This window comes from Pelophylax lessonae, assembly GCF_965119305.1.
Source record: "Pelophylax lessonae genome assembly, chromosome: 6".
Taxonomy (NCBI): Eukaryota; Metazoa; Chordata; class Amphibia; order Anura; family Ranidae; genus Pelophylax; species Pelophylax lessonae.
This window is the reverse complement of record NC_138773.1, coordinates 37,247,670-37,268,160: the sequence shown is the minus strand read 5'-3', so window position 1 is coordinate 37,268,160 and position 20,491 is coordinate 37,247,670. Positions and strand designations below refer to the sequence as shown.

The 20,491-nt window shown below is 45.9% G+C and overlaps 1 protein-coding gene across 1 annotated transcript in view; it reads right to left on the bottom strand.

Annotated features, from left to right (window-relative positions):
* Positions 1-20,491, bottom strand: part of LOC309558531 (uncharacterized protein) — a gene marked incomplete at its 3' end in the record, with an annotated part of 160,454 nt that overhangs the window by 35,741 nt on the left and 104,222 nt on the right. The window contains exons 5-7 of the mRNA XM_082261611.1: positions 15,434-15,547; positions 3,622-3,993; positions 21-323 (exon numbers count right to left, since the gene is read on the bottom strand). Of these exons, the coding sequence (XP_082117737.1) occupies positions 21-323; positions 3,622-3,993; positions 15,434-15,547 (789 nt within the window). The remainder of the gene's footprint in view (positions 1-20; positions 324-3,621; positions 3,994-15,433; positions 15,548-20,491) is intronic.

The following is a 20,491-nucleotide window of genomic DNA, read 5'->3' as shown; positions in this document are numbered from 1 at the left end:
AAAACAGTAAATGGTGATACCTTTTAAAGACAGTTCTTGATTCCCTGGCAGGTCCAGAGATTCGTGATTCCAGGTCGCTCGTACTTTACAACCAGGATCAATGAAGTGTTGGGAGGGGATAATACAGATACTGTTGCATTGAAATGTATAATCGCTGTCATTCTTTATGTCCTCAGTAGACCGCAGTTCTTGGTTATTTCCAACTCCGCAGTTCCATTTTATCACGACATTTCCAGGATAAAAGTTTCCCAGAGTCAAAGAGCAAACAACATTTCCTGAGTCATCCAGGGACAGATCTATAGGCCCTTTTACTGATGGCTTTTCTGTAAAATGAAATTAATATGGTCTTTATTAGTAATAACAGACATTCTATATCACTAGTTAAAATCTATGTAAATCCTAATGTAGCACCCTCCTAGGTAGGTGCTAGGTAAAAGCATCTTATTCTCCTTCTGCTTATCTGGGGAGCCTGATCTATTAGGTTGCCTGTTGCATGTTTCCAGGTGGGATTCACTGGGTCTGACGGAGTGTCACATAGGCAGTTGGCCTAGTGAACCAGGTGTGGAGCTGAGCTGCAGATGATCCAGTAGAGCTGAAAGTGGAGCTGCTGGCAGAGTCTTCCAGGAAAAACAGTGTCCGTGAGTACCAGGGGATTAGCCAAATGGTCTGCCGAGAAAGGAGGACCACTCCAGTGAAGTCAGAGAATCAAGGGTCAGCTCACACAGAGTGTCAGAGTAAAGGGGGTGCCGTTTAGAACCCAGAAGAGTAGGGACAAAGGGGGTGCCAAGTGGGACCCTGAAGAGCGACTCACAGCACAGTACAGTTCATTTAATTCTTCTTCACTAAAGTGGCAAGGTGAAGCAGAGGCCTTGCCGCTTCCAGTGTTAACCAGAAGTCTCAGCAAATTGTGCATAGTTATTCAGTTGGTGTATCCCACTCATCCCTTCGCCTATCCCAATTCTCAAATAAATCAACAAAAACCAAAACCCCTGGACTGTTTTCTGACTGAGCCAAGCACTTAGAATATGCTACAATGTCAATTTGTTGCCATAGGTAACCCAGGGGAGCCCCTAACCAGCAGCTCCCATGGGAGTAGTGCTACACTAACAATAAACTACTCTTATTTATTCCCCTTTGGTCTGCTATAAATAAAATTGATAGAGTTTTGTTATATCTCAACAAAAGTGCAGAAAATATACCTGCGATCCTGCTAGAAAGCAAGTGAGCTTGTAACTTCCTGTGCTTTCTGCCTCTACATGACTTGTACAGTGTTCTCCACCCATCCAGGTCAACTCTATGGGCTACAGAACACCTCCATCCTATGTTAAGGAGATTAGAAGGTACAGATATGCAATATGGCAATTCAAAAACCACTACATACCATGCTATAGGACACAAATCACATTGTGCGAAGTGATTCTAGATTCTAAACTGATTATTTTGTTTGGTACTCTTTGGGAACAGTGTTATTATCTTTTGCATTCCTGATTGTGGCCTACACGTGATACATTCAGATAGTGTTATACCGACTGATTTTTGTATTTAGCCTGTGCGTTATTCAATAAACCTTTTACTTGGTAAAAAAAAAAAAGATTAATCTGGCAGGTAATTTATCAATTTTGGTGCCAGTAAAATTGTACCATAGCCAATACAATTTTGTTTATTTGACCACTTATGCCATTTTTTTTTAGGTACAAGAACAGGTCCAGGATAGGTCTCTGCAACCCTCTGGAGCTATTTATACCCCATTGCACTCCTATAAATCGCTAAACACCACTTTGATTTTGCATTCCTTATTGACTCCAATTAATTTAATTAAAATAGCAAAACTTTGACAAAATCTCTAAATTTTCAAAGAAAATTCAGGGAAATAGCACTTTCAATTTCACTAATTTCTAGGTACAAACAAAACAGAGGGCTGTCACACTACTAATTAAAGAAAAAACAATACATTGATTAAAAAAAAAGTAAAAAAAAAACCTTTTTTTCTCCATTTTGTTTTCTACATTCTGTATTATTGGATATTCATAGTGCTCTAAGAATCCTTGGTTGTTCATTATTGTTCAATTATTTGTGAAACAAATATTTTATATACAGTATACAATATATGTTTTTTTTAAATAATTACACACTTAGCGCCCATTCACACAGGGGCGACACAACTTGCTGGGGCGACCTGTGAAGTCGCGGTGCACAGCATGCACCGCGACTTCGGCACGACATGCACGGACTTCATATAATTGAAGTCAATGCAAGTTGCCTCCAGGTCGCCCCAAAGTAGTACAGGACCCTTTTTCTAAGTCGGAGCGACTTGTGTCGCTCCTATTAGAACGGGTCCTGTGCTAATCAATGGCAGGCGACCCACCGCAACTTGTCAGGCAACCAAGTCGCCTGACAAGTCGCGCTAGTGTGAATGGGGTCTAAAGCACAACCAAGGAGTATGGATATCTAAGAGCCGGTTCACACTACCTCGACCAGAAAGTCGCCCCATGAAGGAGCGACTTTTTAGCGTGACTTTGAAGAGACTTGTTTAGAGACTTGTAAGAGACTTGTTTAGAGACTTGAAAGAGACTTGGAAGAGACTTGGAAGAGACTTGGAAGAGACTTGTGCACTACTTTGAAGAGACTTAAATGATAGGCGACTTTGTCTGTGGGGAATGCTTGGCTAATTTTTTTCTTCTTCCTGGAAAGTCTGATAACAAGTCGCTTGAAAATAGATAAGGATCCGACTTAGAGGCGACTCCCATTGAAGTCTATGTGCACAAGTCGGATAGAGGTCGCCTTGAAGTAGTACAGGAACCTTTTCTGAAGTCGGAGCGACTTCAGTAGTGCATATTAAGACGACTCTCATTCATTTACATTGAATTTGTAATGACAAGAGACTTGGGGCGACTTGAGGGCACACAAGTCGTGTCCCAAGTCGGAGTAGTGTGAACGGGCTCTAAAAAGACAGATATAAAAAAAAAAAAAAGAAAGATTTTTGTACATTAGAAGCAATGTAAGTACTTGTGGGACAGGCAAAAACATTTTCCACTTTGACACTCTCTTTTGCAAAGTTCCACGGTCCCATGATGTTTTGCACTAATGTTCCACCTGATTCTAATGTGCTCCTAAGCCCTTCTATTTAACATGGCGTGCAGATACCAATTATTTATAGTGTCCAAATAATTACCTCTATTCCTCTTTGCATATTTTCAACCTATCATCTAAGTTTACTTTGGCTGCTCTTCTCATATACCAACTCTTCTTGATCTTTTCTCTCTCTTTCTTATACTCCCACCAGCTCTGTATATTTATTTTGAACTCTTAAATGTAAACCATCTTCCCCATATTTCTACAAATGTTTTCTATTTTATCCTCTCCAATATGGTACAGTTCTTTAACAGTACATACAGTATATACTATATATATTTAAATATACACACAGTTTAAAAAAAAAAAAAAAACACGCTACAAATAAATAAAAAAAAATGAATAAATAAAAAGGACACACAACCATTATAATATCCCTTTAAAGGGTGTCTTCCCTCTAGAATAGAGGCTTGTTTGTGCCAATTTTCTTTTATATTGGATTTACAAACAGAAGCATCTGCAGAAGATATACTAATAATGTTTCCTTACTATAGCAGAAAATGAAGTCCAGCGTTCTTTCCTCACATCTCATACCACATAGGAGTACACATTTGATCTCAGTCTTTTTGTGACTGGACATGGTTGGGTTGAAGCTCAGTGCAGTTGTAGTATTTTGTTGTCCATTAACCTCTCTCTGGTCAGTTTTTACAGTGTATTCATGGTTTATTAATGGTCTGGCTTCTTCATCTTTGATTGCCTGACTCCCTGGTATTGTAATTGGCGTTTCGCCTTGTCTTGTAACCGTCCAGGTCACCTTCACCACATCTGGGCACTTGGATGCCATACAATAAAAATTAACCTTTTCTTCATTTCCCCGCACATGTTCCTTGTGGATGTGACTCACGTGAAATTGCTGTAAGTCTGTTAAAAAAAATGTAATAATAAAATACAAAATACTGTTAACAACATAGGTGAGCCCAGCCTATGGCATTAGGGAGTGCACCGCAAAGATCAAACACATATGCATGTATATATGCTGACAGTGTCAGTAGAGCATTGAACGGTGTCAGCAAGGCAGTGGACGATGTCAGTAGGGCAGTGGTCAGAAGTTTGAATTTTTATTATTTTATTTTTTTTCCAATTTGAGTCTTTGTATTTTTTTATTTTGATGAGATTTATTCCAGCATGACAGCATTGTACAACATGGTAAAATGCTAACGTGTTTCGGCCATAGCCTTACTCATAGCATACAAGAATATAATAAAAACTTATGCCGCGTACACATGATCAGATAATCGGACGACTTGTCGTTCACATTTTGTTGCATGATACTAGTATTGAATTCAACAACGCGTACTGAACGTATGATTTTTTTTTTTTTTGTATAATTCTAGAAAAGCTTCCTGGTTGTGTAGCTACATATCGGATATTGCAAAACAAAAACAATGGCAGGCAGGCTTTTTCCAGGTTAATTTTGTGTTTCTGATCATGCGTGCTCTATGTCTATTGATTTTTAGCGAACGCATACTGTACTGATTAAACAATTATTTTTCGCTAGGCTATCCTATGACAAAAGTTTTTGTGTTTGTCCCTTCGGATTTTGTTGGGCGAAATGTCGTTATTGGCTGTCGAAAAGCTGTGTACCAACGATCAGATCATCGCGCGATCAATTGGAAAGCAATTTTTGTTAGTATAATTATTTGATCGTGTGTACAAGGCATAGTATTGGTACAAAACAGGCCTGCCAAGTAGGGTCAGTACATTCTTGATTGCAATTAAGATAATTGAAAAACACACAAGTGGGATGTTGAAGCCAGTTTGAAGAGAGGAAAGAAAAGAAAAGAAAAAGAAAAGAAAAAAATACACATTATAGATACAGAGAAATCATTAACCATACACATATCTTAATAATGTGACCATTTAAAAAAAAAAGGTTAATATCCAGTCTACTGTTCATTCCACTTGATACTCTAGTGTTGAGACTGTATCCACCACACCTCACATTGTAGAAAGATGCGGTGTGTGTTGCCTCCTCTGGCTATTTTTTTAATCTGTTCCAAATCACAGATCGAAAAAGATTTATGATTCCCTGCTTAGTATCTCCCTAAAATGTTTGGAGACATTAGAGATGTTTTTAGCATTTACATTGGTTGTATCATTAACATGTTCGTATATTCTTATTCTCAAATTACGGATAGTACAACCAGCATATTGCAACCGACATGTACTGCCTTCAATAACATAAATAGCCATCTTACAATTGCAGTTCACATAATTTCGTATGGCACTTTTCCACTGCAAGTACCGGCTCGGCTCTACTCGGCCCTGCTTGGCCCTGCTTGGCCCGGTTTGCTTTTCCACTGCTGGTACCGCATGATACAGTGTTGGAACGGTTCGGTACGGTACGGTATGGTTTGCTTTTCCACTAAAGTAGTACTAAAGTTAAGTGGGTGGGATAACAACGGGGTGGGTCGGATTCTATGACCAATCAGTGGCTAGTAGTGACTGCATGCAAAGGATTGTGGGATATGGTACCGGGTATGGTACCTGTTGGAACCACAATCTAGTGGCGCTTTTCCACTGCATGGAACCGAACGGTTCGGCACGCTTTTGTGCTTTTCCCTTGCTGGTACCGCATGGTATAGTGTCGGAACGGTTCGGTACGGTACGGCGGCGCTTTTCCACTGCATGGAACCGAACGGTACGGCACAGTACGGCTCTGAAAAAACAGTACCTACTCGATTGTGGTTCCAACAGGTACCAAACTGGTACCATATCCCACAATCCTTTGCATGCAGTCACTACTAGCCACTGATTGGTCAGAGAATCCCGCCCACCCCGTTGTTATCCCACCCACTTAACTTTAGTACTACTTTAGTGGAAAAGCAAACCATACCGTACCGTACCGAACCGTTCCAACACCGTACCATGCGGTACCAGCAGTGGAAAAGCAAACCGGGCCAAGCAGGGCCAAGCAGGGCCAAGTAGAGCCAAGCCGATACTTGCAGTGGAAAAGTGCCATAGGTGGTACTGTTTTTGAGAGCCGTACCGTTCAGTTCCATGCAGTGGAAAAGCGCCGCCGTACCGTACCGAACCGTTCCTACACCATACCATGCAGGACCAGCAGTGGCACAAAAGTGAGCCGAACCGTTCGGTTCCATGCAGTGGAAAAGCGCCATAAGTACATACGATCTTCCTAGTAAATCTACATGGATACGATCCCATTGCTCCCAGCCATGAATTTAAAGCGGAGTTCCGGCCTGAAAAAAAAAAATGAGATAAAAATACCCCCGGGACAGTCAGGGCTAGTGCATTCCTCAATGGATAGCCTCTGAACTGTCCCCAGTTTCACTTACCTTGAAAATGTCTTGTCCAGCGCTGCCATCTCAGGTGTGGGCAGCTGAAGCCGGAGCGTCCTCTTCGGTGTCCTCTTCCGTGACGTCGGAGTCCCAGAATGCCCTGCACTTGCCCTGCTCATCACTTCCGGTGCAGGCGTGTCATCCCTGCACAGCTTTTGGGCATGCCCAGAAGCTATTTAGAAGGGAATGACGCGCCTGCACCGGAAGTGACGAGCAGGGCCGGTGCAGGTGCATTGATTCCTGGGAGTGATGACGTTCAGCTCCCAGGAGTCAATGCAAGCAGGAAGAGACGGCGCGGGCAGAGGGAGGAAGAGGAAGGAAGGTAAGTATATTTCTTTAAAAACAAGGTAAGTAAACCAAAAAAAAAATGTGATTATCCAATTCTTTTTTCAGGTTATTTAGAGCAAGCGGATGGCAAAATTTTGTTTTGAGGCTGGAACTCCGCTGTGGGAATGAAATAAAGATGGAGACCGCATAGCCCCCAAAGTGGGTGCTTTCCTGCTTAGAAAATAAGCAGCCCTGTTGAAGAATTTCATACATTGTTTTAACTACATATAATATGGAAAGGCAACGTTTTATAATATTTACTACTCGATCATATTGTGTTGGATATGTAGTTTCAAAATGTACACCTTTCCCTTTCTTACAATGGCGCTGTCTTTTAGTTCGAATGATGGAAAAATAATTTATCAGTATGTCACGGTCATTCTCATCAGCATCTGTTTCCCTCTAGATATCAGAAGCTCAATATATTTACGTTCTCCTAATCTATTAGAAACAATGCCACACTCCTGTGTATAGTTTTCTTGTGAGGAACAGTTTGTCTTTGCCCTAAAAACTCTCCCACAGGCAAAGCCCAAACAGTATGTGGGGGATGACAGCTTGTGGCCAATAGTAAGGAATTCCCAGAACATGGTTTCCTATACGTTTTTGTGGAGACAATACCGTCTTCCACATTCCCTGTCAAAATCACATTTAGATATTCTATACTAATCGGATGCAGATTGTGTGTAAATTCGAGATTGAGACATTGGCATTAAGATAGGTCATAAAATGATCTATAGTATCAGCTGGACCACTCCATACTAGTATCAAATCATCTATGAAAGGATAGTACCATTCAATCTGCATCCGATAAAGGTTATCTTGAGAAAAGATGATTTTTTCCTCCCACCATCCCATATACAAATTAGCTAAGAAGGGGGGAAACTTAGAACCCATCAAGGCTCCCTGACACTGCAAATAGAACTTGGAGTCAAACATAAAATAATACTATTTTATTAAGAATTCAATGGACATGAAAATAAACTCACAAAGTTCCTGACTGTAGTTGCTATATTGTATCAGATGATGTTTGACTGCCATAAGAACTAGATCGTGTGGTATGCTCGAATTCAAAGATTTTACATCAACTGTGACCCAGTGATAGGTGGACCACCACTCAATTTCCCCAATATGGGCTAATTGTCATGGTCTTACCTTCTTGCTGTTCTCCTTCGTTTGACATGTGCTGGCGGCCATCTTGGTTTCTGGGTTTCTTGTAGCCTCCCACCCTGCGGCTCCTCCTTCCCCCTGGGAGGAGCTGGATGCCTAGCTCATATATATAGGAGGTCTGTGGCTTCAGTTCCTTGCTTGGTCCTCCTGTGTTCACATGCTTCTAAGACTGCTGCTGCTTCTGGTTCCTGATCCTGGCTTTGTCTGACTACCCTGCTGGTTCCTGATCCTGGCTTCGTCTGACTACCCTGCTGGTTCCTGATCCCGGCTTCGTCTGACTACCCTCCTGGTTCCTGACCTCTGGCTTCGCAAGACCCTGCTTCGGTTTCGCCATCCGTTTGAACTTTTGCTTTACAGCTTGTTTTTCAATAAAGCCTTCTTATTTTCACTTATCTGTTGTTGTACGTCTGGTTCATGGTTCCGTGACATTAGGACCAAGCCATGAATTCTGACGGTACAGGGCCATCCTCGCTACCCACGCTGGTTGCCAGACTTGATCAGCAGGATCACCTGTTGGGTCGGTTCGCCGTGGCGTTGCAAACCCTGCTTGAACGCACGGCTCATTTCGCTCCCATTGCCGATGGGTCGGTTGTCGCTCCTGGGCCCGCTCCTACTGCCGCTCCGGTTGTTGCGCCAGAGTCTACCCCGACACCTGTTGTTGCGCCTGCGGTGTTTCGGGGTATGACTGGTTCTGCCCCCCTTCCACAGCGCTTTGGGTGAGAGCCAACTCAGTGCCGAGGTTTCCTTAACCAGGTGGGCATTTATTTCGAGTTGCTGCCACATGCCTTTCCTACTGAGAGATCAAAGGTGGGCTTCTTAATCTCGCTGCTCTCGGACAAGGCCTTGGCCTGGGCCAGCCCTTTATGGGAGAACAACAATCCGGTGGTTGCCGAGTTTTCCGGTTTTGTTGCTTCTCTTCGGAAGGTATTCGATGTGCCGGCTCGTGCTGCCTCTGCTGCGAAGCTCCTTATGTCCATCAGACAGGGTTCACGATCCGTAGCTGAATACGCCATTGAGTTTCGTACCCTGGCAGCAGAGGTGGGCTGGAATAATGAGGCTCTGGTCGCTGCTTTCTCTCATGGTCTCTCGGATGCCTTGAAGGATGAGGTTGCAGCTAAGGACCTACCAGTGGAGCTCGAGTCTCTTATTTCTTTCCTGATTTTGATTGACACCAGACTCAGGGAGAGACCTTCCTTTAAGGAGAGTCTGCGGAGGCCTCCTAACAGATTGGCGCCTACCTTTGCTGTCCCACCCGTGCCTCCCTCTCCTCCCACGCCTCCTGGGGATGACTTGTCTGGGGGTGAACCCATGCAGCTGGGGTTTGCTCGCCTGTCCGAGGGGGAGAGGGTACTCCGGAGACGCGAGGGCCGATGCATGTACTGTGGTCTCGGTGGGCATTTTCGGTTGGCATGTCCGAACCGTTCGGGAAACGCTCGCACCTGAGATCCTGTCGGGGGCAGATCTTGGGTGGAGTCTCCTCGTCCCCGGTTTCCCGTGTTGACAAACCACTGATCACTGTTGTCCTCTCCTGGGTCGGGGGCTCGGTGACGACCCAGCCGTTGGTGGACTCTGGTGCTGGTGGTTTGTTCATTGATAGTGTGTTCGCTGCCGCCAATTCCATTCCTCTGCAGACTCGAGGTTCTCCACTGGCTCTTGAGGCGATAGACGGCAGACCCCTTCTGCCGCCACACGTGACTCATGAGACCCTTCCAGTGGGGATAGCCATTGGTGCCGTTCACAGAGAGTCGGTCTGCTTCCAGGTTATTTCATCTCCACACTACTCGGTGGTCTTGGGGTACCCCTGGCTCCAGAAGCATAATCCGACTTTCGATTGGAGATCGGCCGAGATCCTCTCATGGTCACCGCAGTGTGGGGCTAGTTGCATCCATGGGCCTGTCAAGTTGCTGTGTACTTCCTCGGACTCTCTGTTGCCTCCTGAATACGAGGAGTACCGGGATGTATTCGATAAGGTGCGCGCGGTTGCCCTACCTCCGCACCGCCCATACGATTGTGCCATAGAGTTACAATCTGGTGCCGTTCCTCCTCGTGGCAAAGTCTATCCACTGTCGGTAGCGGAGAATGAGGCCATGGAGGAGTACGTGAGGGAGGCGCTTTCACGCGGACACATTCGCAAATCCTCGTCCCCGGCAGGGGCTGGATTTTTCTTTGTGAAAAAGAAGGGCGGTGAGTTGAGGATTTGCATTGATTACAGGGGTCTCAATCGCATCACGATCAAGAACGCTTACCCGATACCCTTGATTTCCGAGCTGTTCGATCGCCTTAAAGGGGCCACGGTCTTTACCAAACTCGACCTGAGGGCGGCATATAACCTCGTAAGGATCAAGGCGGGCGATGAGTGGAAGACCGCGTTTAACACCAGGACCGGTCATTATGAATCCTTGGTTATGCCCTTTGGGTTGTGCAATGCGCCCGCAGTCTTTCAGGAATTCATCAACGATGTTTTCCGTGACCTGTTGCAGCAGTGTGTGGTGGTCTATTTGGATGACATCTTGGTATATTCTGAATCCATGGAGACCCATATTCTGGATGTCAGACGAGTGTTGCAACGGTTACGAGAGAACAAGCTGTTCGGTAAGCTTGAGAAATGCGAATTTCACCGATCCCAGGTAACCTTCTTAGGTTACATCATTTCCGCTGAGGGGTTCTCCATGGATCCTGAGAAGGTTTCGGCTGTCTTACAGTGGCCCCAGCCCAGTGGTCTTCGCTCCCTGCAGCGCTTTTTGGGCTTCGCCAATTATTATCGGAAGTTCATCAGGGACTTTTCCATGCTAGCCAAGCCTCTCACGGATCTGACCAGGAAGGGCAGTAATTCCCAGGTCTGGCCGCTCGAGGCCATCCGAGCTTTTGAGGCTCTAAAGTCCGCCTTTGTGTCGGCTCCGATTCTGTCACATCCCAACCCTGGGTTGCCCTTTGTCCTCGAGGTGGACGCGTCTGAGACGGGAGTAGGCGCCCTTCTGTCTCAGCGTAGAACACCAGAGGGCCCTCTGCTTCCTTGTGGGTTTTACTCCCAGAAACTGTCTTCCGCGGATTGCAACTATCAGATTGGTGACAGGGAGTTATTGGCCATCGTGCAGGCTCTTAAAGAATGGAGGCACTTGCTCGAGGGTTCGGTGGTTCCGGTCCTCATCCTGACGGACCACAAGAATCTGACCTACCTTTCTGAGGCCAAGCGATTGACACCACGTCAGGCCAGATGGGCACTGTTCTTGTCACGTTTTAATTACGTGGTCTCCTACCTACCCGGTTCCAAGAACATCAGGGCGGATGCCTTATCACGGCAGTACTCCGACCTGTCCAGGGAGGAGTCGATTCCGACTTCGGTCATACCTCCGAATCAGATCCTGGCCGCCATTCGCACCAGCCTGACCTCTCCCCTGGGTGAGCAGATTTTGGCGGCTCAATCTGGTGCTCCCTCTGGGAGACCCAACGGCAGATGTTCTGTGCCTGAGGAGTTGAGCACTCGGTTGTTGCGAACCTACCATATCTCCAAGACTGCGGGGCATCCTGGAAAGAATCAGCTGTTCTGGGCGGTTTCACGTCTGTTCTGGTGGCCTTCCCTACGTTCCGACATCGCCGCATATGTAGCGGCATGCTCCGTTTGTGCCCAGAGTAAGTCCCCTCGGCACCTTCCGTTGGGCCTTCTGCAACCCATAGCCACCGGGGAGCGCCCATGGTCACACCTGGGGATGGATTTCATTGTGGACCTCCTTGCATCCCGAGGCCATACGGTCATTCTCATGATTGTGGATCGGTTTTCCAAAATGTGCCACTGTGTTCCTCTCAAGAAGTTACCCTCTGCATAGGAGTTGGCCACGATTTTTGCCAGGGAGGTCTTCCGGTTGCACGGTTTGCCCAAGGAGATTGTGTCGGATCGGGGGAGTCAGTTTGTGTCCAGGTTCTGGCGCGCCTTTTGCTCCCAGTTGGGGATTCATCTCTCCTTCTCCTCGGCCTACCACCCTCAGTCCAATGGGGCCGCAGAATGATCCAATCAGGCCTTGGAGCAATTCCTTCGTTGCTATGTCTCCGATCACCAAGACAATTGGGTTGACCTCCTGCCTTGGGCTGAGTTTGCCAGGAACACGGCGGTGAACTCTTCCTCTGGGACGTCTCCCTTCATGGCCAATTATGGGTTCCAACCTGCCGTGTTACCGGAGGTATTCTCTCCCCAGGATATTCCGGCTGTGGAGGATCACCTTTCCGTCCTACGTGCTTCTTGGGTACAGATCCAGAAGTCCCTTAAGGTCTCTGCGCAGCGCCAGAGACTCCAGGCTGATCGCAGACGAGCGCCTGCTCCTTCCTACCAGGCCGGAGACCGTGTATGGTTGTCCACCCGCAACCTCAACCTTCGAGTGCCCACTCCCAAGCTGGCGCCTCGCTTTGTTGGTCCCTTCCGAGTGCTTCGCAGGGTAAACCCGGTAGCCTATGCCCTTGCGCTTCCTCCTGGCATGCGGATCTCCAACGTGTTTCATGTCTCCCTGTTGAAGCCACTGGTGTGTAATCGTTTCACTTCCTCGGTTCCTCGGCCTCGTCCGGTCCAAGTGGGCAATCGTGAGGAGTATGAGGTGAGCAATATCCTGGACTCACGCCTGGTCTGCGGTCGGGTGCAGTTTTTGGTTCATTGGCGTGGTTATGGTCCAGAGGAGCGTTCCTGGGTTCCCTCCGCAGATGTCCATGCTCCTGCCTTGCTCCGAGCCTTCCACGCACGCTTCCCTCAGAAACCGTTCTTTACTCCGCGGAGGAGGGGCCCTTGAGGGGGAGGTACTGTCATGGTCTTACCTTCTTGCTGTTCTCCTTCGTTTGACATGTGCTGGCAGCCATCTTGGTTTCTGGGTTTCTTGTAGCCTCCCACCCTGCGGCTCCTCCTTCCCCCTGGGAGGAGCTGGATGCCTGGCTCATATATATAGGAGGTCTGTGGCTTCAGTTCCTTGCTTGGTCCTCCTGTGTTCACATGCTTCTAAGACTGCTGCTGCTTCTGGTTCCTGATCCTGGCTTCGTCTGACTACCCTGCTGGTTCCTGATCCTGGCTTCGTCTGACTACCCTGCTGGTTCCTGATCCTGGCTTCGTCTGACTACCCTGCTGGTTCCTGATCCCGGCTTCGTCTGACTACCCTCCTGGTTCCTGACCTCTGGCTTCGCAAGACCCTGCTTTGGTTTCGCCATCCGTTTGGACTTTTGCTTTACAGCTTGTTTTTCAATAAAGCCTTCTTATTTTCACTTATCTGTTGTTGTACGTCTGGTTCATGGTTCCGTGACACTAATAGGTGTCCGGTATCCTTAAAATAACTGGGTAAACGCTTGACAAGAGGCTGCAAATGTTCATCCACCCAATCACTGAGTCTCTCCAGCAGGGACCCAATTCCTGCCACTATCGGGCGACCCTGAACTGGAGATTGTGGTTTATGAATCTTAGGTAGATGGTGGAATATGGGCACAACAGTCTTATCAACCTATATAAAGTCAGAAATGTTTTGATCTATTGCATCCATATCCCTGTCATCATTATGGCAGTGGGATCTAAATCAAGTAGCCAATATGTGTCTGCATCACTTAACTGTCTCAAAGCTTCTAATTTGTAATTCTCTGTGTCTAGCCTTACCACCACACCACCCTTATCAGCCTCGCAGATTGTAAACTTACTTATTTTTTTAAGGGCTTGTAAGGCTGCATGCTCTGCTTTGCTAAGATTAAAACGAGCAGGGTGTGATCCTGACAACTCCTTTAACCACTAGCTGACCGCCCCACGCAGATTAACTGTTTTGGTGGTACCCGCGTGCCGCCGGAGTCGCACTCCCGCTGTGATTAGTCACAGCGGGAGGCAGACCACGGGAGGAGCGGGCACGATCACCGCCGGCCTCCCGCAATCTTCGGCAATACTGACAGGAGAGCCATCTGGAATGTAAACAATGTAAGATGGCTCTCCTGTCATCTGTGCACATCCATGCCACATCATTACTCATCCGTGCTGCTACAGTACTTATCAGTGTCCTACAGTGCTTATCAGTGTCCTACAGTGCCTCACAAATTTGTAATGGGAAGACAGGAAATTAAGGTGCTCCCTGCATGTTGGGCCTCTGTGTGTGGTCAGGCTGTGGAAAAGTGTCACACATGTGGTAATGTCATACTCAGGAGGAGTAGCAGAATGTGTTTTGGGGTGTCATTTTTGCTATGTACATGCTATGTGTTAGAAATATCTTATATGGACAACAAAAAATTTTCTTTCCACATTTTCCAAAAACTTGTGGAAAAAAATGACATGTTCAAAAGAAGCATTATGCCTCCTAGGTTATGTGTTGGGGTGTTTGCTTTCCAAAATGGGGTCATTTTGTGGGTGTTTCCATTGTCCTTGTGCTCCAGGACCTTCAAAAGTATGATAGGTTGTCAGCAAATGATGTGTAATTTTTGCTCCTAGAACACCTGGAGGTGCTACTTGGATATTGGGGCTCTGTATGTGGTCAGGCTATGGAAAAGTCCCACACATGTGGTATCGCCATACTCAGGAATAGTAGGAAAATTGTATTTTTGGGGTGTAGTTGCAAGTATGCCAATAACGTGTGTGAGAAAACTTGGTAGTATGACCATTTTGTGAAAGAAAAAAAAAATTCCATTTGCAAAGAATTGGGGAAAAAAATGACAACTTAAAAAACTCACCATGGCTCTTAATAAATAACTTGGAATGTGTGCTTTCCAAAAAGAGGTCATTTCGGGGGTATTTGTACTGTCCTGACATTTCAGGGTCTCAAGAAATGAGATAGGCCTTCAGTACATCAGATGTGATCAATTTTCAATGATTGGTACCATAGCTTCTAGACTCTAAAACCTTCACAAAGACCATAAAATTTATACTTATTTGGGTTATTCCTACTAAATATATGTAGCAGTATAAATTTTGGCCAAAATTTATAAAGAAAAATTACTAAATTTGCAAAACTGTAAAACCGAAATAAAGAAAAATGCATTTTTTTAAACAAAATTTTCGGTCTTTTTTCATTTATAGCGCAAAAAAAAAACCCCAATGATGATTAAAAACCACCAAAAGAAAGCTCTGTTTGTGTGAAAAAAAAAAAAAAAAAAAATCATATGGGTACAGTGTTGCATGAGTAATTGTCATTCAACATGTGAAAGCACTGAAAGCTGAAAATTGGTCTGGTTAGGAAGGGGATTTAAGTGCCCAGTGGATAAGTGGTCAAAGTGCATGTGCATGTAAAGGCAGGCATCCCAATACTTTTGGCAATATAGTGCATATATGTTGCGGCTTGCAAGTGGTATACTGGGATTATAGCTAAAGCTATCACCCATATCCCCGGTATTGCCTTTCTCAAGCAGTCCGAGCGGCTAATTAGCGCCCCCTCCAATTGCATGTAAAGGCAGGTGTCCCAATACTTTTGATAATATTGTGTAGTAGAGAGAGAGAGAGAAAAAGAGAAAGAGAGAGAGAGAGAGAGAGAGAGAGAGAGGGAGGGAGCTGTATTGCATTAACTTTAACTCACATGTCTTCTTTCTGTTGTAATCCCATAAAATGTAAGAAAGGGCTGCAAGTGCTAGGATTAGTAAAGTTATAACTACAGCAGTCAGCCCCGAATGGCAGTGTCGTGTACATTCATCTGCAAGTAGAAAAAAAAAAGAAAGACATATTAATAACGCTTCAACACTACAGCAATTATACTGATGTGCAAAAGTAGAAAAAGTTTCTAATAGTGAAAAAGTCAATAAATATTTCAGATGGTGGTCACTAACCCCTACCATCAGGGCAGGTCAATAAGACAGGAAAACTTCCTGTGTGATCTACAGACACAAATGGCATTAAATGGCCAGAGAAATGTGAATATGTTGTGCACTTTTTATCATGTTCTTCATTACATGGTCAAATGTTTGTGGACAAATTGCCATTACACCTACATGATTTTGGTGGACATCAAATTCCTAAACCATGGCCATTCATATGGAGTTGGACTTCCTTTGTGGCAATAACATCCTCCACTCTTCTGGGAAGGCTTTTCATAAGATTTTGGAGGGTGTTTGTGGGATGTTTGCCTATTCAGGCAAAAAAATGTAAGATACCTGCCCTACACTGGAGTGTCTCTATGTCCTTTATCAAATGTAAGGTGTTTTGCAGCCTAAGCTCTGTTTCCATTTTTTCTGGACTCTGCAGGCTTCTCCTAAGCTCAGAGTGTTGATTGCTTCTGTCTGTTACTGTTGAAGAGGTTCCAGTAATCAAGGTGGGAAGGAAGATCACTGAGTCATATTTATCTGAACTAACCAATCGGTGAGGTCTTTGTTCAGAGGTATGGTTTGGGGTGATAATAAATGGTTGGAGCTCCCTCCCAGAGTGTTCTTCACCTTCTGGGCTTTTATCTGAAGAGGATGTCAACATATAGAGTTTTTTTTTGCGTCTTGCCTCAGCCTAAGGTATGTGCTGTATTCCCAAGGACTTTAAGTATAACTAAAGGAAAAACTTTTTTATATCAGTTTTAGATGGACTTAAGAACCCCTGTTGGGCTTATATTGCTGCTGTGTCTCCCCATTAGAGAAAGTTGCCCCTCTATTTGTCCTCTTTACTGTTATCACTGAAAATGTAAGTAGAAGAAAATTCTAAATTTTGGGCTGTACCCAGAACATGAAAAGTAGGGAAATCTTCCAATTAAGATACCATTTCTGGTGACAACCTGGGGTTCCCTCACTTTGGAGTGATTTCCTCTCACTTCCCGTTTTGGCTATGGGACAGGAAGTAAAAGGAAGTCTCCCCAATGGGACATAGATGGCAAAAACAAACATAAGAGGGGTTATAACCCTCCCTTATTCTATCCAAATTGAAAAAGGTTGTCTTTAGTTATACTTTTAGCGTGTTAGAGTGTATACCTGGAAGGAGCCAACTAAACATTTCCTAATGAACTTCCTATGTGGGTGGCCCTGTTGGTTCTAGGGATGCACTGATCCAATATTCGGATCGGATATCAGCGTCAATATGGCCATTATAGCTGGATCGGGGGATCGGTAACATTGACCGATCCACTGGCCGATCCAGTTTTTGCTTAGTAACGGCTCAGCCATCCCTTACTTGGTGCAGTAGTAGTATGGTATGGGAGCCGCTACTTCCTGTATAGTCCCGGCTCACAGGTGGAGTGATATCAGATGCACTCTGCCTGTGAATGAAGGAGCCGTACACATGGAGCAGCGGCTTTGCTCTGTACTGCAGCCGATTGCTTTGTGTGTAGCTCCGGATCGGTTTCCGGTATCAGTATCGGAGATTTCACAACGCCAGATATCGGTATCGATATCGGGTCCAAAAAAGTCGGATCGGTGCATTCTTAGTTTGTCCCCTTCCACCCAACATTCTTTGAAAATTTTTCAGCCAAACAGTTGGTGGATTCAAACAGATGTTCAGGTGTTCCTGACAGCTGCCGAGGGGTATTTGTCCATTTATTATGAATATGTAAAAAAAAAGAGTTCCCCTGAGATTGTAGGACTATATGGGCGACCTTAACATCCAAAAAGCATGTCATTTTATTGAATCAACATATAAAAAACAATGTCATGATGAGACATGTATATACAAAATGAAAAACATAACATGATAAAAAGAAAAATCACGGCTAACAACAATAAGTCAAAATTCAAAGTGACTGTATGAATACATGAATTCCAGAAGAGACCCGACACGTTTCAAGCGTACCCTTCTTCAGGGTCTGCTGAAACCAGTGGCGTACCAACGGGGGGGGGCGGCCTGCCCCGAGTGCCACGCCCTGGGGGGTGTCAGGACGGCTCTCCCGGGCCGGCCCACATCTCAGTGTGAAAGCAGATGCAGTGGCAGCTCCTTCAGTCCACTCTGCTTGTGGGGCCAGCGGCCGGCGGGAAGAAGGTGAGCAGCCTCGTGTGTGTGACTGGATAGGAGAGGGGATGGGACAGCTACATATAGAGGAATTCATCTTTCTGTATTCCTCCTGCAGCCGCTGAATGGCTGATTCTCCTCTCCCTCCTGCAGGCATTCAGCGGCAGCAGGAGGAATATGGAAAGATCAATTCATCTATATGCAGCTGTCCCATCCCCTCTCCTATACAACTTATTTTGCTGGCCCCCAAGTGCTCTCCAGCTCCCCCCCTCCCAGTGCTCCTAACACCCCCCCTGCTCTTAACATCCCCCCCAGTGCTCTTAACACCCCCTCATGTTCTTAAACCCCCCATGCTCTTAACACCCCCCTGCTCTTAAGCCCCCTGTGCTCTTAACCCCCCCAGTGCTCTTGCCCCCCCAGTGCTCCTTAGCCCCCCAGTGCTCCTAAGCCCCCAAGTGCTCTTTAGCCCCCCCCCATGCTCTTTAGCTCCCCAGTGCACTTTAGCCCCCCCATGCACTTTAGCCCCCCCCCCCGGCGCTCTTCAGCTCCCCACAATGCTTTTCATCTCCCCCCCTATGCTCTCCTGCTCCCCCAGTGCTCTCCACCCCCCTGTGCTCCCTGGCTCCCCCCTCAGTGATTTCCAGTTCCCCCTCCCCCGTGCTCTTTATCCCCCTGGTTTTCCCTGCCCCCCCCCCCAGTGCTCTCCACCCCCCGCGCCTTCCAACCCCCCTGCAATGCTTTTCAAACCCCTCTTAATTCTCTCCAGTCCCCCCCTCCACGCCCTTCAGCTCCTCCAGTGCTCTCTGCTTGCCCTGTGCTCTCCAGCCCCCCTAGTGCTCTTCTATCTTCTATCATGTCTGCAGTCTCTGACCTTCTTTTGTATCATGTCCGCAGTCTCTGACCATCTCTTGTATTATGTCCTCAGTCTCCGACCATCTCTTAGATCATGTCCTCAGTCTCTGATCATCTCTTGGATCATGTCCTCAGTCTCTGATCATCTCTTGGATCATGTCCTCAGTCTCTGATCATCTCTTGGATCATGTCCTCAGTCTCTGATCATCTCTTGGATCATGTCCTCAGTCTCTGATCATCTCCTGGATCATGTCCTCAGTCTCTGATCATCTCTTGGATCATGTCCTCAGTCTCTGACCATCTCTTGGATCATGTCCTCAGTCCCTGACGATCTCTTGGATCATGTCCTCAGTCTCTGATGATCTCTTGGATCATGTCCTCAGTCTCTGACCATCTCTTGTATAATGTCCTCAGTCTCTGACCATCTCTTGGATCATGTCCTCAGTCTCTGACCATCTCTTGGATCATGTCCGCAGTCTCGGGTCATCTCTTGTATCATGTCCGCAGTCTCTGACCATCTCTTGTATCACGTCTGCAGTCTCTGACCATCTCTTGTATCACGTCTGCAGTGTCTGATCATCTAATGTATCATGTCCGCAGTCTCTGATCATCTCTTGTATCAGGTCCGCAGTCTCTGATCATCTCTTGTATCATGTCTGCAGTCTCCGATCATCTCCTGTATCATGTCTGTAGTCTTTGACCGTCTCCTGTATCATGTCTGTAGTCTCTGACCATCTCCTGTATCATGTTTTAGTTACTGACCATCTCTTGTATCATGTACTCAGTCTCTGACCATCTCTTGTATTATTGTATTATGTCCTTAGTCTCTGATTTCTCTTGTATTAGGTCCATAGTCTCTGACCATCTCTTGTATCATGTACTCAGTCTCTGACCATCTCTTGTATTATTGTATTATGTCCTCAGTCTCTGATTTCTCTTGAATTAGGTCCGTAGTCTCTGACCATCTCCTGCATCATGTTATCAGTCTCTGACCATCTCCTGTATCTTCTCTGCAGTCTCTGACCATCTCTAGTATCACGTCCGTAGTCTGAGACCATCTCTTGTATCATGTCCTCAGTCTCTGATTTCTCTTGTATTAGGTCCGTAGTCTCTGACCATCTCTTGTATCATATCCTAAGTCTCTGACCAACTCTTGGATCATGTCCGCAGTCTCGGATCATCTCTTGTATCATGTCTGCAGTCTCTGACCATCTCTTATATCACGTCTGCAGTCTCTGACCATCTCTTGTATCACGTCCGTAGTCTCTTACCATCTCTTGTATCATGTCCTCAGTCTCTGATTTCTCTTGTATTAGGTCCATAGTCTCTGACCATCTCCTGTATCATGTCCTCAGTCTCTGACCAGCTCTTGGATCATGTCCTCAGTCTCTGACCATCTCTTGGATCATGTCCGCAGTCTCGGGTCATCTCTTGTATCATGTTCGCAGTCTCTGACCATCTCTTGTATCACGTCTGCAGTCTCTGACCATCTCTTGTATCACGTCTGCAGTGTCTGATCATCTAATGTATCATGTCCGCAGTCTCTGATCATCTCTTGTATCAGGTCCGCAGTCTCTGATCATCTCTTGTATCATGTCTGCAGTCTCTGACCATCTCTAGTATCACGTCCATAGTCTGTGACCATCTCTTGTATCATGTCCTCAGTCTCTGATTTCTCTTGTATTAGGTCCGTAGTCTCTGACCATCTCTTGTATCATGTCCTCAGTCTCTGACAATCTCTAGTATCACGTCCGTAGTCTTTGACCATCTCTTATATCATGTCCTCAGTCTCTGATTTCTCTTTTATTAGGTCCGTAGTCTCTGACCATCTCCTGTATCATGTCCTCAGTCTCTGACCATCTCCTGT